This window comes from Chelonoidis abingdonii, chromosome 5, assembly GCF_003597395.2.
Source record: "Chelonoidis abingdonii isolate Lonesome George chromosome 5, CheloAbing_2.0, whole genome shotgun sequence".
Classification (NCBI taxonomy): domain Eukaryota; kingdom Metazoa; phylum Chordata; order Testudines; family Testudinidae; genus Chelonoidis; species Chelonoidis abingdonii.
In genome coordinates, this window is record NC_133773.1 from 132,340,407 (window position 1) to 132,356,986 (window position 16,580).

General features: G+C 42.6%; 2 protein-coding genes and 1 non-coding gene across 4 annotated transcripts in view; 2 read left to right on the plus strand and 1 right to left on the minus strand.

The window, feature by feature from the left end:
* The window catches only part of POLR1A (RNA polymerase I subunit A), a 64,055-nt gene extending 62,710 nt beyond the window's left edge, over positions 1 to 1,345 (minus strand). The window contains exon 1 of the mRNA XM_032771550.2: positions 1,129 to 1,345. Coding sequence (XP_032627441.1) covers positions 1,129 to 1,205 — 77 coding nt within the window. The 5' untranslated portion in view covers positions 1,206 to 1,345. The remainder of the gene's footprint in view (positions 1 to 1,128) is intronic.
* Positions 1,346 to 3,232: 1,887 nt separating this feature from the next.
* Positions 3,233 to 16,580, plus strand: part of PTCD3 (pentatricopeptide repeat domain 3) — a 36,865-nt gene continuing 23,517 nt past the window's right edge. Inside the window, exons 1-11 of one of the 2 annotated variants that reach the window (XM_032771553.2) lie at positions 3,233 to 3,254; positions 4,930 to 4,977; positions 5,946 to 6,014; positions 6,945 to 7,049; positions 8,552 to 8,675; positions 9,626 to 9,744; positions 10,766 to 10,839; positions 14,119 to 14,206; positions 14,298 to 14,358; positions 14,729 to 14,811; positions 15,496 to 15,640. In XM_032771553.2, the coding sequence (XP_032627444.1) occupies positions 5,967 to 6,014; positions 6,945 to 7,049; positions 8,552 to 8,675; positions 9,626 to 9,744; positions 10,766 to 10,839; positions 14,119 to 14,206; positions 14,298 to 14,358; positions 14,729 to 14,811; positions 15,496 to 15,640 (847 nt within the window). In that variant the 5' untranslated portion in view covers positions 3,233 to 3,254; positions 4,930 to 4,977; positions 5,946 to 5,966. Of the gene's footprint in view, positions 3,255 to 4,890; positions 4,978 to 5,945; positions 6,015 to 6,944; positions 7,050 to 8,551; positions 8,676 to 9,625; positions 9,745 to 10,765; positions 10,840 to 14,118; positions 14,207 to 14,297; positions 14,359 to 14,728; positions 14,812 to 15,495; positions 15,641 to 16,580 lie in introns of those variants that run through there. The other variant, XM_075066655.1, reaches the window with a different exon arrangement.
* LOC116819644 (small nucleolar RNA SNORD94) lies at positions 14,489 to 14,636 on the plus strand. Its single transcript, XR_004372445.1, has one exon. It is a non-coding gene; the product is annotated as a small nucleolar RNA SNORD94 (small nucleolar RNA).

The window sequence follows — 16,580 nt, forward strand, 5'->3', positions numbered from 1 at the left end:
CTTTTGGTGGCCACACTGGCGGAGCAGCGCTGCATCACCAGCGCTGCAGTCGTTATTCCCCAAGCAGAGGTGGAGTACAGCCAGCACTGTAGCCAGGGAGATACAGCGCTGGATGTGCCTTGCAAGTGTGGACAGTGAGTGAGTTGCAGCGCTGTAAAGCCACCACCAGCGCTGCAACTCTCTAATGTAGCCAAGACCTAAGGTGCCACAAGGACTCGTCCCTGTTTTTAATGATACAGACTGACACGGCTATCCCTCTGAAATCTGTATATCCAGTTACAGGGCCATATCTATATAAAACTTTTCCTTAACGGTTCCAACCACTGCATCACAAACAGTGGCAGGTATGACAGGAAAGCCAGTCACGATACCCAAGGGAATACCCTATTCTTACTGAAAGTATCATCTTTAATAACCACAGGGTCTGCTCCCCTGCAGCCCACGACAACAGCTGTCCCTCAGCAGTTGGCTGAAATACCTTCCCTCCTGGGAGCACACACCAGGTCCTCTTCTCCCTTTCAGAACAGCAGAGGGCCACCTCCTCTGCCCACTGCCACCCAGGCTGGGGTTCTCCTCGCCACTTCAGCCCCCACTCTACAGCACAGGACACCCCTTCCTCCCCCACCCCCGCCCCACCTTCCAGGTTGGCAGCCTCTTTGCCCCCCAGCCTCATCTGGCCCAGGGTTGTGAGTTCAATCCTTGAGGGGGCCATTTAGGGATCTGGGGCAAAAAATGTATATGGAGATTGGCCCTGCTTTGAGCAGGGGGTTGGACTAGGTGACCTCCTGAGGTCCCTTCCAGCCCTGATATTCTATGAGTCACCCATCCCCCTCGGATCCGGGCTGTCCCAGACTCGTCTCCAATCTCCCCCGCCCATGCTGTGCTGGGCTCCATGAGCCAGGCAGGTAGAAGGGCGCCGGCCCGGCTCCCTGCAGACCGGGGGGAGACCCCCCTTACAGTCTTCCCCGGCTGAGCTGAGACCCCAGCACAACGGACGCTCCCCCACAAAGGTACTACCCGCCCCAGCAGGACATGCGCCAAGAGTCCATGAGGTTCTGGCCACTCGACGGCGCAAAGCATACTGGGAGTAGTAGTTCCCGCGGGGGCTCTCCAGGCTCCGGTCCTCACCTGATCTCCTCGGCTGTGTACATCCCGAAGGAAATACCGGCCAGCCGCCGCCACGGCACCTCTCTGGGAGGCCCCATGGTGAGCGCTCAAGCCGCTCCCACCTCCCGCTTCAGCACCAGAGACTCCCTCAACAGGGAGCCACTACGCCACGAGCACCACGCGGCCTGCCCACACTCGGGAGAGGGACCGTCACTGGACCATACCAACGCCACTTCCTGGAGAAGGGACTCTCCCGCCTCCCCACGGAGACAAATGGTACCGCCCCTGCTTCCCGGCATTCATCGGGCGGACCGCTAAGATGGCGGGGCGGTGGTTGCGGCACGGCCACTGGCAGCAAGTGATCCTATGGAGCGGACGCTCCAGCTTACGGCTGCCCGCCGCGGAGAAGGGAGAAGGCAGCAGGTAGGAGCCGGGGGCGGGCTGCAGAGCAGCCCCGCTTGCATTGGGCTGAAACAGCCGGTAACGCGTGTGGGCAGGCAAGGCGCTGAGGCCCGCGCCAAGAGCTAGTAAGCGCGGCGCCTGCGCAATGGAGTCGCCCTGCACGGCGCGCGGTAGCCAGGTGGAATTCATGCCTGTGCTCCGGGATCGGTTAGGGAAGCTGCGCGTGCGCAGTGGCCGCTGTGGTACGCGGACAGGGAGGCTGGGACGGGCTTTAGAACCCTCTCGAAGTTAAACCGTCTGTTGGGTCCAGCCGAAGGCTGTCAGCACAGACGATTGTCCGCCCTTCCCTGGATGGCGGGGGATCTGTCTCCACTTGCGTGGGGCTTTCAGCTGCCCGGGGTGGGGTCTGCCCTGGCTGCATTAGCACTCACAGGATTTTCAGGAGCAGTTCTCGGGAGCCAGCCAATTTGCTGCTTTATTAAATGGCCCCTTTCCCGGTTTGTACGGTTGTTAATCACGTTCACCGTAGTAGAGTCTAGACAGAACCCAGGAGGACCCCAGAACCCAGGAGGACCCCCATTGAACAGAGTAGTAAACACTCACTACCCCAGATAATTTAGTTACAATCTAACAGACAAGAGTGATAGGAAAAGGAAAAAGCTATATTGTGGCAGGTTTTTTTAACAGCAGTGTTGAGACCTGGTTACAAAACAGTCACTTGGTTGGTTGTCCCTCAACACAGTTGAAACACAAATTCCTGATCCTGCCCTGAGGTACATGTAGGTTGATGCTTTGCACAGGCTCAGGCCAGTGTTGAGTCTTGTGTACACCAGCCCCAGAGCTGAGGGAAAGTTTGGGGGCACAGTCTAATACAAAGTTGTCTGTTTGATAGGAGCAGATAGATTTCAGTACAAATTACCCTTAATTTAGATTGACATGAATACCAAAATGTAGAAGGGACCCTGAAAAATCATTGAGTCCAGCCCACTGCCTTCACAGCAGGACCAAGTACTGATTTTGCCCCAGATCCCTAAATGCCCCCCCCTCAAGGATTGAGCTCAGGACCCTGGGTTTAGTAGGCCAGTGCTCAAACCATTGAGCTATCCCTTAAAGTGAACAAAAGAGAGGCATGCATTAAAGGGCATTCTCTGTTTGCTCTAGACAGCAAACCAGTTTAAATTCAGCACAAAATGGCTACCTATCTGGGGGCTGCAGAGTACATAGAGGTAATGTACACTCATTTCTGAATCAGTCTACATCCTGTGAGGTCTTTGAAACAGACCTGAGCTATATAAGCATTCAGCCTAGTTCCAGCTTCCAACACAAAGCTTTGTGTTTGTGCATGTTGTGCGAGTATTCAAAAACATGGGGGGGGGGAGGGTCACATCCTGAGCAATTTATTTTTAATATTGGCCTTCTGTTTTTTGGAACCTTTAAAGTTACATTTTTCAAGCTTTTTCTAGAACTTGGTTAGAGTTTTCTTGTGATTTGTCTGATTGCCGGAGCTGGGGCTTTAAGAAAAAACAACATATACCAAGCTGTGATTAAACCCAGAGTTTGCATTACGTGTAGGATTGCCAGTGACCTGGATTTGTTAATGGTCTAGGTTGCCTGGCAGTCCGAATTCTGCAATATTTTTGCAGTACATATTATGTGTCATGCTGATACTCAACCTCACGGCTGTGTTTTGGTGTCTGTAGCATTGTTCGGAAATGATCACTTCAGAGGACTGAAGCTGACCCAGGGAGGTACAGTATCTTTACTTATATAGTTCATTTTTGCAGCTCTGCAAATGTACTCTGTTATGTGGTTAAAATAACAGGCACGTGAAGAGAATTTAAAAATTATTGCGTTCAGAATTCCCCGGGTCTCATAAAATTCAGGACTAGCTATTTTGGCTTTTAGCACTTAGAATAATCAAGAGTTTGGTTGTAGTTTGCGCAATGCCAGTCTCATGTATCTCTTCTAACAGTATTATGATCTTATTTCTTCTTAAAGTTATGAGAAGAATTGTTTCGAGAAGAAACTTGTGGGTGTTAGTATCTTATCTCTTGCTTCATCTTCCTTCCCAGTTGGGGGCCCTCAGAGTTTTCCTGACTACTGCATCTTACCTTCTGTGTTCATGCTAACAGTAAATAAATTTCGTTTTGTGTATTGTGGAGGTGGGGAGAAAGTCATATGGAATTGAATTGAAGGGCTCTGTCTCCAGGAAGCCACCCCTAGCTTTTCTTTAAGGACCACTTTAAGCCTCTGTTTCTACTTTTGTTCATTTTCTCTTAGACCACGTTTTACTAGCTTAACCAAATGTTACTGATTTTTTGGATGTTGCTTATGTTGAGATGCATTTCAAATAGCTAAATAAACTTTTGCTAACTGGTAGCAGAAAATAAAGAGGAGGATTCTTGTATTTCTAAAATCTTGGGAATGGATTATTGTGGAGGGGGTGTGAAGATTATGGTTTGGGGTGTACCCAACTCCATTCTTATCATTTCTAGTTTGATCCATGGAGGGAGTTGATCGAGTGCCGAGTGAGGGACTTTCTAGTTATACTGTAGATCTAGAAGTGAGATATTAGCAGACAAACCAATATGAATGGTTTGCTTAGACTTGATGGGACAGTTCGATGCTACCTGGGACGCCTTTGGGTTTGGATTCTTGAATTTCAAGTCTGGAGCATTTGGAGGAAGTAGTTTCTTGGCCTGTTTCAGCATGCTTTTTTCAATCAGCCAGAGTTACGCATAGGATACTACATCTAGGCCCTTAGTCAGCACAGATTGGTTTCAGGATTTGAGGCTTTCAGAGATAGCATTCTCTCCCTTTCTTTTTCCCCGTTCTCTCTCCGCTATTGCCATGTAAGCATGAGGGGGGTGAAAAATACATACAAGACTGTTTTTATATATCAGAGGGGAGCCGTGTTAGTCTGGATTCTGTAAAGCAGCAGAGAATCCTCGTGGCACCTTATGGACTACGGATTGCTTTTGAGGTGCGCTTTTGTGGTGAATACCCACTTTCGACGCGTCTGCGAAGTGGGTATTCACCCACGAAAGCTAACGCTCCAAAACATCTGTTAGTCTATAAGGTGCCACAGGATTCAGTTTTTATAAAGTCTTATCTGTGTTAGCTGCAATGATTTCATGCTAATTAAATAAATATATGATAGGGTATTAATTAAGTGGTTCAACTCCATTTCATCAGTCAAACTTTTGTTCCCCTCCTTCCCTTCATGTCCCAAGAGAAAATGATGTATTTTAAATAGGATTAGAATATTTAGAGTGTCATTATACTTGACAGGGCAATTTTTCTTAAAATCCTGATTCCCTGAGACTCCCAATTCATCTAGTACAGGACAAAAAGTTAATACATTATTTGAATTGATGTTGAAAGCCTGTTGCACACTATTAATGTAAGTTTCTTAAATTTAGGGATAAACTAGCAGTTCTTCAAACACTTGCATCTACAGTAAACAGGGTAAGTACCTTCTTGGGTTACAGTAAATCTTGTGGAACTGTGTAGTGCTGCTTTTTAATACACTAGACTTGCATTCTGGAGACCTTTCATATACCTGCCACAATCATAAATGGAAAAATGGGATCCTAATTGCCATCTGAACACAAACTTGCCGCTTCATTCAGCACCTTGAGTCTTATATGAATAAACTGTCTGGAACTGTTGCTCTGTAGTAATTTGTTAGGATAATGTGTCAGACCAGTGTCGAACTGTTAAAGAATGGGGGAGGTATTGTGCGTGCACCATGGACCACAGGAGCCTAATTCTCGGTTGCTATGCACATTGTGCAGACATTTTCATCCGTGCTGCATGAGTGCGAAGCGTATTTAAAATGCCAGCATCTGATTTGGTAGAGTTTTACATTCATTATGCAAGGTGCTTGGTAGCAGAGAATCAGGCCCTTGGTTTTCACTCTGACTGTGCCAAATGAGCCTGTTTAAACATCATTATAGATTAAAGACCAGAAATCTTCTAAATCAAGATTCTGTGAGTCTTAGGAATATAGAGTCCTAGAGAAGTTAGTGTTTGTTTGATTCCTGGAATTAATAGCCCAACAAACCTGCACGGTGCAACCTGCAAGGTGTTCAGAGCCCTTGGGTCCCATTCATTTCTGTGGCAATTAAGGTACTTGCTGCTTTGTAGGATGCCCTTAGTTACTTAGGTCCCCATCTAATGTAATCACTGTATTAATAATCTGTGTATACCTATTACGTACCCCTGAAAAACTGTTTAATCATTTATTCCCAAACCAAGATGGCCACATTTCAAACTAGTTAATTTTTTGCTGCATAAATATATTCATCTGTAAAATGGGGTAGAGAGGTGGTTGCACTAGACCTACTGACAGTCTCTTAATTTCAGAGATGAAATAAGATATATCTACAATACAGCTGTCTAAAACTTTAAGTTCTGCCTTTTCCTTTCTGCAGGATCCTACAGCTGCACATTATATGTTTCAAGATGACCCCTACCTTATCCCTAGAAACTCTTATGAGTGTGTAAGTATTCCATTTGGAAACTTTGATGACCTCTACCCCCAGGTATTAAGAGGACAGTCGGCAGCTTGGGGTTTTTTTTAACTGAGAAAGAAAATAAAGTTTCTGATCATTCTTTAAACATGCTCAGGATATTTTTTTCTTTCAGTATTTCTGATCTCCTATTGCTTATAAGGTTCTTCTGGGCAGGCTCAGAGGCAACACCACCAAACAGGCTCAGACACTCCCCCCCACCTCCACCCCCTTTTTGGCACTTGGCTGCCTGATTCCTTTCCACTTTCAGAACTGCCACTGTTTCTTTGGTCTAATGCCTTATCCACTGGCCTGCAGTGCCAGGCTCTTTGCTGATATGTGACTTTCGCTGAGGAATACAAGCCTTTGCACAGATGGTGTTTATGTGTAATGGTTAGTGAATTTAAATGCTGTCTCTAGAGCTGATGCTTGCAATACAGTATAAACTTGCAATTTAGTAAAATTAAATGGGAGCTAAAACATCTGCACAGAATTGTAGATGTAGATGTTGCTCTGTATACCATAAGAAACTAATTGTCCTAACTTGTAAGAGCTTACAGTCTCACACAGAACAGCCATAGTATAATGGAGTGTGTGGAAAGAACAGTGTTGAGAGGAAGGAATCTTTGAGAGAGAGAAAGAGAGGTACTTGTAGAGCAGCAGCTCGGTTATCTCCAGCACGGAGGGCAGCAGTTAGAAGGCATGAAGTCAAGAGCTTGTGAGATGGGGGTGGAAGAATGGGCTTAGCAGCTGAGATAGCAAAGGAGTGTTCTCCTGTCCTTAAGAAGTGTTCATGCTCTGGGGGAGGCATGAGGTACTTAATCCCTCTGAAGATTCATTGTTCTAGAAAGTTATCCTCTTTATCACTCAACCTTTTAGGTATTGTAAAGAAACACACTTATTCCTTTCCTTCCTATGCAGCGTTTATTTTCATTGTCCAAGGAGTCTGGGAAAAATGCTGCAAGATATATTGTTAACGAATTCCCTCGATTCTTTGAGAAAGACTTTGCGGAGCCTCATATACCGGTAAACTCTCTGGTCTTGTGGTCATGCTATCTCTACTTTTGCTATGTAGCAATATGGGCAGTGAGACTGTGCATAAGGATTATGGAACTGGGCCCAAAAATTAGTCTAAAAATGGCAAAAGCTTATGACTTACCACTAAATAATTGAGTGTTCTCTTGTTTACATAAGCTACATTTCAATTTGGGTTTACCAAAGGGAACATCTCTTAAAACCTCAGATAACATTTGTGATTAAAGTCAGTCAAGGCTTTTCAGGCAGAAGTAAGGAGTGAATAGATCTAGTTGATTTTTATAGCTCTGGTTTAATTTTAATTCTAATGATTTTAGTATTGATGGTCCAGTTAGTAAGTGACTGGCCACTTAGGAAATGCAGTCCCTAATCCTCAGAAAATGATTTGTGCTACACTCACTTCTTTTATTACATTTTGCGGGAGTCGGGAAGATGGAGGAGCCATAATGGCTTTTAGGATGGGTAATACTTTTCAGTTGGTGTCCTGGCTATTAGATGGATTGAGCATTATTCCTGGGGAAATTCTGCACCAAAAAGTAAATTCTGCACACAGTATTTTAAAATTCTGAATATTTGATTTGTCAGAATAACACAATATCATCACCCCAGTTTCAAATATTCTCATAATTTATTTCAAAATACCTGTCAGCAAGTATATTGATAACAATATAGATACCAAAAAAAGATTCAGGGAAAGTTTTTGACAAATAGATTACTAGGCATATTAATACAGAACTTTGAGTAATAATTCATTTAAACTACAATACAGAATCTAATTTCCTGCACCCCTCAGAAGAAGTGCAAAGGCTTTGGGTAGTCAGAGGAAATGGAGTAGCTGAGGGAGAAGGAAAGTGATTGCTGGGAAGGAGCCAGGTATTGAACCTGGAGGGTTGTAGGGTGTGTAGGAGAGATGTGGAACAAATATTTTGTGGGTTTTTTGTGTTGTTTTTTTTTGTGGGGGGGAGTGATTGTTGGGGATTCTTCCCCATGCAACCTTAGCTGACCCCTACACTCTCTCGATCAGGCACATGGATCCCCATCCCCATGTGGCCCCTCACACTCACTCAGCCTCCCCTCCTCCCTCCATCCCCATGTGGCCCTGCACCTCCCTCTCCCGTCCCCATGTGTATCTGTGCACCCCACTAGCCCTTGTGAACCCCAGTCTGTGATCTCTCCCGCAGCCCCATCTGCCCCACGCTGTCCATCCTCCCCCTATATCCCATGCCGCCTCGTGGTTCCATGGGCACAGGGAACTGTGAGGAACGCAGCCTTTTCTCCCCCCCTATCTGCAGCTGGCTGCTCTCACTTGGGAGCAACTGCCCTCTGTTCTGGTGCCACAACAGCCCCTACTGGGCAAAAGGTGTAAGTGCAGAATGTATTTTCTGCAGGGAAAAAAAAATTCTGTGGGCGGCATGAATTCTGCACTTACAAAGTGGTACAGAATTCCCCCAGGAGTAAAGCATCCATTCAGCCTATGTACTCTTTAATTTTAGTGCCTGATGCCAGAGAATCTTGCACCTCAGATTGAAGAAGTGAGTGAGGCAGCTCTTAAAGAACATATCCAGCTTAGAAGAGTAAAAGCTTCTGTGGACATGTTTGATCAGCTCCTGCAAGCAGGTACCACCTTAAGCTACAGAACTGAATTTGGCAGCCAGCTTATGTGTATGGAGACCTAGACGTAGGGTGAAGCTGGTTTAATGTTAAAGTACAGAGTTGCAGAACTGATCTGTATTCTTGGGAACTGGTTCTTAAATCTTGGGCTCTCATCAACTATCACTTGTTCACTGAGACATTCTTAGTAGTATCATGAATGATGCACTTTTCTAGCTCAGTGGGAGATAAGAGTGTCAAGAGATAGCTGGTTCCAAGATAGGGTTGTTTTTTTTTTACCACTCTAGTTAATCTGGGCCATATGTCTGTCAAGAAGCAGGAAAGACCTTGGAATGCAAGGCCTTTTGAGTGAAGAGCTAAAAAGAAATATGGAGAGATGGAAGCTGAGAAGGCCTTGCCCTAACAAATGGAGAGGAGAGGAATCTGTTACATTAATTTAAAGTTTTTTGGGATGAGATGGTTTTTGATAGGGGAGGTGATTTGCTGTCCTAGAACAGGTTGTCCCTCACTAGCTTTTTCTGACAAGGTAGAGCACAGGGAGCCTTTACTGAAAGCTTATGGTATTTTAGTTTGGGTTATACTGGTATTGAAGCTCTTTCACTCTTGGCCACTGTCTGTCACCCCCACACCAGCTAATACTTGGTCAGCAAAGCTCTACATCTTGTTCATGCTCTGGATAGCCAGCAGTGGCATCAGTGTTCCATCCAAAAAGTGAGACATATTTTTTACAGGTACTAAAATGCCATCCTCTAGTCACTCCATTCTGAAATGACTGTAAGCTGGATGTGTGATTTTGGGAGGGTTGCTTTTGAATTCATCTTTATTCATGTGAAGTTGCTTTCTGGAAATTCTGTATGCTGTGACATGTTTTGGTGTCAATGAAGAGCCCCATTTCATGAGTGTTGAATAAACAATGTCTCTTATGTTTCATAATTCTGCTTCCTCATTGCTTGCAGGAACCCCTTTATCTCTGGAGACATCAAACTGTCTTCTGGATCTATTATGTTTCTATGGAGACAGAGAGCCTACTAGGGAAGATCAGTCTGAACAAAAGGAGGAGCTGGAAGAATCAGAGGTACAAACAACTGTAACGAGGTTATTTAATTAACTTTTTGCTTAAATAGTAGGAGAGCACATGTGATGGCAAGAATATCCTCACACCTTCGGTGCCTGGAGAGGCATGATGCCTGTATCCACTTGGAATATCTTATTGTAGTTATAAATCTTGTGAACTGACCAAAGTGGCCTATTTTTAAAAGCTGTCCAGTCTTAGCTGAAACCTTGCTGGCAAGAACCATTCTTAAATAGTTGTTGTTGACCAGTGTGGTGGTGAAGGTGGATAATTTTTTTTTTCTTCTGACTGCTGTGTTTTTATAATTAAAAAAAGTGACAACAGAGTGAATCTGGCTCTGAAGGGGGAACAGGAATAAGCACGTAATTGAAATACACTCTCATTTAATATTTACTTTTTTTGTACTTTGAGGCAACGATTAATGACAGCAGCAAACACTTTCAGACAGAGATGTCATTTCTGACCTGATTGTGTACCATTAATACATGAAACCCATCTTGATGCATTTGATTTTGGAGACCAACACACATACTTCTCTTATAAACCAACATGCAATATGAGAGAGAGAAAATCTATATGAAAATCCAGCTTCCTCCTCTTTTTTTTTTTTTTTTTTTTTTTTTTTTTTTAAAAGCACCAAACAAGGTGATGCAAATTGGCTTCCTTATCTCAAGGCAGAAAAACCAATTGTGATTTATACATGGTGAGAGGAGTCTAATATTCCTCTTCTTTTTATGTGCCATGCACGAGTTCACTTGCAGTTCATATTCACTTGTCTATTGTAGATTGGGAGGAACAGTGAAGAAATACGGTTTCACCTGCAAGCAATGTCTACACTGTACGTGGCCCCACTGGTGATTGGGGGGAGGGCAGGGAATCACTAGACTTCTTTTGCAGTGTATAAATGTTGTTTAATTGGAGCTGTCTTTAGCCTGTTTAATTCTAGCTATCACTTGCTAGACTTCTAATAAAAGGTTGATATTTTATTCATTGCAAATGTTGTTTATAGCAAAAATCTTTTCAGGAGGAAGCTCCAGATCAGAGGAAACGAAGGGGGCATTCATGGAAGACCTCAGACTTCATTCGCCCTAAGTGGAGGTATGTATAGAAAGTGTTCCTGCAATCTCTTGAGGTTTTATTAAATGTAATGTGGATGTGAATCTTGTGTTGCCCTAAGATTGCAGTTTCTTTTCGTTGTGTTTGTAAAGACCTATTGACATATCTGCAGCTGACACTTCTTTATACCATATCTTAATGTATTTAAGATATACAGTAGAACCTCAGAGTTATGAACACCGGAGTTACTACCTGACTAGTCAACCACACACCTCATTTGGAACTGGAAGTATTCAATCAGACAGCTGCAGAGACCAAAATAAAAAAAGGAAATACAGTACAATACTGTGTTAAACGTCAGCTGCTAAAAAAAAAAAAAAGGAAAGCAGCATTTTTCTTCAGCATAGTAAAGTTTCAAAACTGTATTAAATCAATGTTCAGTTGTAAACTTTTGAAAGAACACCCACAAAGTTTTGTTCACAATTATGAATAACCTCCATTCCGGAGCTGCTCGTAACTCTGAGGTTCTACTTTACTTTTTTCAAGAGTGGTGATCAAGATCCAGTAAGAGATTTAAGAATAGCATGACTTCTGGCTTAACATGGTTGGAGTAGTTTGTAAATCTTATACACAGTTTATATTCTGCAACATTTGAGAGAGGGTGGGCTGTAGAGCCTGCATGTGATGAGCAAATAGTTTAATGCAATTATGTTACATCCAAAAGCTCATGCTTCAATACATCTGTTAGTCTATAAAGTGCCACAGCACCCTTTGCTGCTCTTACAGATCCAGACTAACGCGGCTATCCCTCTGATACTATGTTACATCTGTCACCCTAAAGACTTTTGAAGCAATAGGAGAAAATTAAAAACAAAAACAGAAAACAGTAAGGACAATAAAAATGCCATCATGGCTAAACAGCGCATTAAAAAGGCATTTAGGGGCAGAAAAGCATCCTTGAAAAATTGTAAGTCAGATCCTAAGGCGAAAAATAGAAAGGCGCATAAACTCTGGCAAGTCATGTGTAAAAGCAGAATCAGACAGGCTAAGAAAGAACTTGAAGAACAATTAACTAAGGACACAAAAGCTGACAGCAAAACAATTAAGTACATCAGAAGCAGGAAGCCTGCCAAACAATCAATGTGGCCACTGGATGATCAAGATGCTAAAGGATCACTCAAGGAAGACCAGGCCATTCAGAGAAAGCTAAATGAGCCATTCTTTTTAGATGACATCTGAGGAACTGTCCCAGAATGAGGTGTCAGTAGAGAAGTTTTTGGAACAAACTGATAAACAGTAAGAAGTCACCAAGACCAGATGGTATTCAACCAAAGTTCTGAAGGAACTTGAGAACTACTAGCTATGGTATGATTATCTTCAAATAATCAGCTTCTGTACCAGATGACTGGTAGGTAGCTAGTGTAATGTCTATTTAAAAAAAAAAAAAAAAATGCTCCAGAAGCAATTCCTGGCATTACAGGCAGTAAACCTAACTTCAATACCAGCAATGGTTGAAACGTAGTAAAGACAGAATTATCAGACACATAGATTAATGTGATAAAGTTGGGAAGAGTCAACACGGCTTTTTGTAAAGAGCAAGCTGCCTGCAATCTATTGGAATTCTTTGAGGAATCAGCAAGCATGTGGACAAGGTGATCCAGTGACATAGTATTATTTGGACTTTCAGAAAGATTTTGAAAAGTTCCCACACCAAAGGCTCTTAAGCAAAGTAAGCAGTCATGGGATATGAGGGATGGTCCTGTCATGGATCGTAACTGATTCAAAGACAGGAACAAAGGTAGGAATAAATGGTCAGTATTCACAGTGGGAAGGGTAAATAGCGGGATCCCCCAAAGATCTGTATTGGGCCCTATGTTGGTTCAAACATCGCCCCTTTTCTCAGATCTTTTATGAAACAGTGAGATGTCAAAGTTTTGCAGATGAGAACAGAATTACTCAAGATGGTTAGTCTAAAGCAGACTGCGAAGATTACAATGAATCTCACTAAGCTGGTGACTGGGCAAATAAAGGGCAGATGAAATTCATTACTGATAAGTGCTGAGTGGTGCTAAGTGGAAAACTTAATCCCACAATACTTACGAATACTGGTAATCTAAACTAGCTGTTCCACTCATGAAGGAGATCTGGAGCCATTGTGGATAGTTTTCTCTAAACATCTGCTTAATGTGCACACCAGTCAAAGAAACTTATAGAATGTTAGGATACTTTAGGAAAGGGATAGATAATAAGAAGAAAATATTCATAATGCCATGTATAAATTCCGTGGTATGTCCACATCTTGAATACAGCATGCATCTCTGATTGCCTATCTCAAAAAAGATGTATTAGAATTGGAAAAGGGGCAGAGAAGTTGCAACAAAATGAATTGGGGTTAGAACAGTTTTCATACAAGGAGAGATTAAGACGACTTGGGTCTGTTCAACTTAGAAAGAGATGCTGCGGGTGGGTCTATACAATCATGATGGTATGGAGAAGTGAATAGGGAAGTTTATTTACCTCTTCACAATCACACAGAACTTGGGTCACCAATGAAATTAATAGGCAGAGGTTTAAAACAAAAGGAAGTACTTCTTCACACAACACACAATCAATGTGTGGAACTTGTTGCCAGGGGATGTCGTGATGGCCACAAGTATAACTGGGTTCAGAAAAGAATTAGGTAAGTTCATGGAGGATAGGTCCATCAATGGCTGCAAACTAAGATAGTCAGGGTTGCAACTTCATGCCCTGGGTGTCCTTAAACCTCCAGCATCCAGAAACTGGGACTGGATGATGAAACGGATCACTCCAAATTTCCCTGTTCTGTTAATTCCTTTTGAAGTACCTGGAACTGACCACTGTCAGACAGGATACTGGGCTAGAAGGACTCATTGGTATGATCCAGTAGGGCCATTCTTATGTTCAGTTGCCATGGCATTGGTCACTCTAAAAATATCCCTAGACAAAGTGATTTTTAAGCTTTAGAAGTTGAATTACAAATTGAAATCACATTTGTCACCTCTATATGGGACACTGTGGGGATTCAGTGGATGACAAGAAGTGAAAAATAATACCAATTCCAATTGATGCTGTCAGATAAGTTCTGTTAGGTAAAACAGAATTATCCAAATTAGAATTTGTCCTGGATCCCAGAAGTAACACCCCTACTCTTCTGTAGATTACAGCAAAGTACAGATGTAGTATGTTAGATTCCTTTCCTGAGGGTATTCTTCATGGAACTTCCCACTCAAAACAGTTCATAAACTACTTAATCTTCCTCCTAGCCTTCCTGTCTAATGTTCTACTCTTTATTGAGTTTAGGGAGAACAACAATGCCGAAAGGATATTTAACCTAATGCCAGAGAGAAATGCACACTCCTATTGCACAATGATCAGAGGAATGGTGAAGGTACTGTCATCTCCAGAGGATATCAGTTTTTGTTTGGCTCATTTCCAGTTTACTATGTCAGTATCTCTAAAACATTTTTGTCTTCCCTCAGCATGGGGCTTGCGTGAGGGCTCATGATATGTACACAGACTTGCTGAATAACAGGCACACCGGTGAGTGTCTGTCTCCCGTTTTTTCTATAATAATTGATAGATTGGTTTGTAATGCATCTTCTGTTACTTAAAATTCATTCTTCTGGAATGTTGTAAAATATTCTAATTTTGTTTGGCTATATCTTCTTCCATGGCAATGATGATTGGCGCAGGGGTACTGACCTCAGCTAGATCATGGGAGCTGAATGTGAATTCTGCTTATTTTTCCAGTGTGACGAACATGTGGTTGGCTGCCTGGAAACAGATTCACATGAAAACTTTGCCTAGAACTGAGCCATGTTAGCAATAAACAATAAAGTCCCATATAAAGATGTACTTGTTAGTAAAATACAACTGCTCATTGTGAAATGAATTTTCTTAAATCTTCCAGCTGATGTGTACACCTTCAATGCCCTAATTTTAGCAGTCCCAGAAGTGAAAGAAAACTACACTGAAAGATGGGAACTTGTTGAAGTAAGGATGAGAAATGGATGAGGGAGGGAAGAGGCTGGCGGCTGGTTTTGTTTGGAGTAAATGAAAGTGTTTTTTGAATAATACTAGAAATAAAAGCTTTCGAATGAGGTGCTAATATAATTAGTGCTTGCAGAGAAAGTACTCCAGTTTAATACTAATTTTTGTAGAACAGTGGCACACAAAGAAATCCTTATATTGTTTTGCGAGGGATTTGTGTGTCCTTTAGGAAATAGCCAATCAGTGGAATGGGTATGGAATTAAAAAGGAATGTGAGCAAGCATTCTAAACAAAGTTCCGCACTGACTTTGTCTACAAATATCTGAAAGAAATAAAAACTATGGAGGGAGATGAAATTAGTTGGGATAACATAAGAGTGTCTGACTTTGACTAACGGGATGACATCCAGAAGGAAAATTAAGATGAGTATTCCAATCTAATAGATCTCAACTTAAAAGTTTTTCTGAAAGTCACTCTAGAAAATTTATTGCCGCCCCATAATTTGGGAAATCTAAACCAAGACTAGATAATGCGTTAGTAAATGTACAGTTTTGGGAGCAATCATCCACTGGCCGAGGAACAGAAATATAAAGACGGGGAGACACCTGCAATTCTGTAGAAGTGCTGAATTGTGGTGAGTAAAACACAGAGCAGTGTGGTTTTATTTACCTTTTTTTCTTGGTATAGGACTTGCTGAAGCACATGGTTCAACAGAAGGTGCAACCGAATCTGTTAACTTTTAATGCTGTTTTGAAGACCCTGAGGAAATGTGGTGGTATGGGCAAGGGTATCTCCCTAAAGATACTGAGGGAAATGAAAGCACTTAACATAGGTAAGAGAGAACCCTAGGCTCTATTAAATATCAGAGGGGTAGCCGTGTTAGTCTGGATCTGTAAAAGTGGCAGAGAGTTCTGTGGCACCTTATAGATTAACAGACGTATTGGAGCATGAGCTTTCGTGGGTGAATACACGGTGAATCCCACAAAGTGGGTATTCACCCACGAAAGCTCATGCTCCAATATGTTTGTTAGTCTAGAAGGTGCCACAGAACTCTTTGCTGCTTTAGACTCTATTAGATATTCCTAATGGTACTTCCAAAATAGCAAACTTTAGAGTGATGGCCAGAGGAGTTTTGAGGCAGGGCATAATTTAAACCTGTCTCTTACATAAAGCTTTTCCTCCATAGATCTCAAAGTGCTTTACAAAGGTGGTCAGTATAATTACCTTCATTTTACAGATCAGGGAAACTGTGGCACAGAGGTAAAGTAACCTGGAAAATCAGTGCCAGAGGCTGGAATGAACCTGACTCTCTTAAGACTGGATTGGGACTCATTTCTTAATTGTAAAGTACTGTACAAATGATTAATAATTCATAGGCTTGACCAAAGAAAGACAAGCTTCTGAGAGTTTAAAACTTTGGGTATGTCTACACTATGGGATTATTCTGATTTTACAGAAACCGGTGTTGTAAAACAGATTGTATAAAGTCGAGTGCATGCAGCCACACTAAGCACATTAATTTGGTAGTGTGCGTCTATGTACCGAGGCTAGCGTCGATTTCTGGAGCGTTGCACTGTGGGTAGCTATCCCATAGTTCCCACAGTCTCCCCCGCCCATTGGAATTCTGGTGTCTACAAGGGCAATCCACAGAAAAAGGGCGTGAAATGATTGTCTTGCCGTTGCTTTCACGGAGGAGGAGAATGAGTGATGCGACATTTACCCAGAATCATCTTGCGACAACTGTTTGGTATCATCATGCATTGGATCTCAAT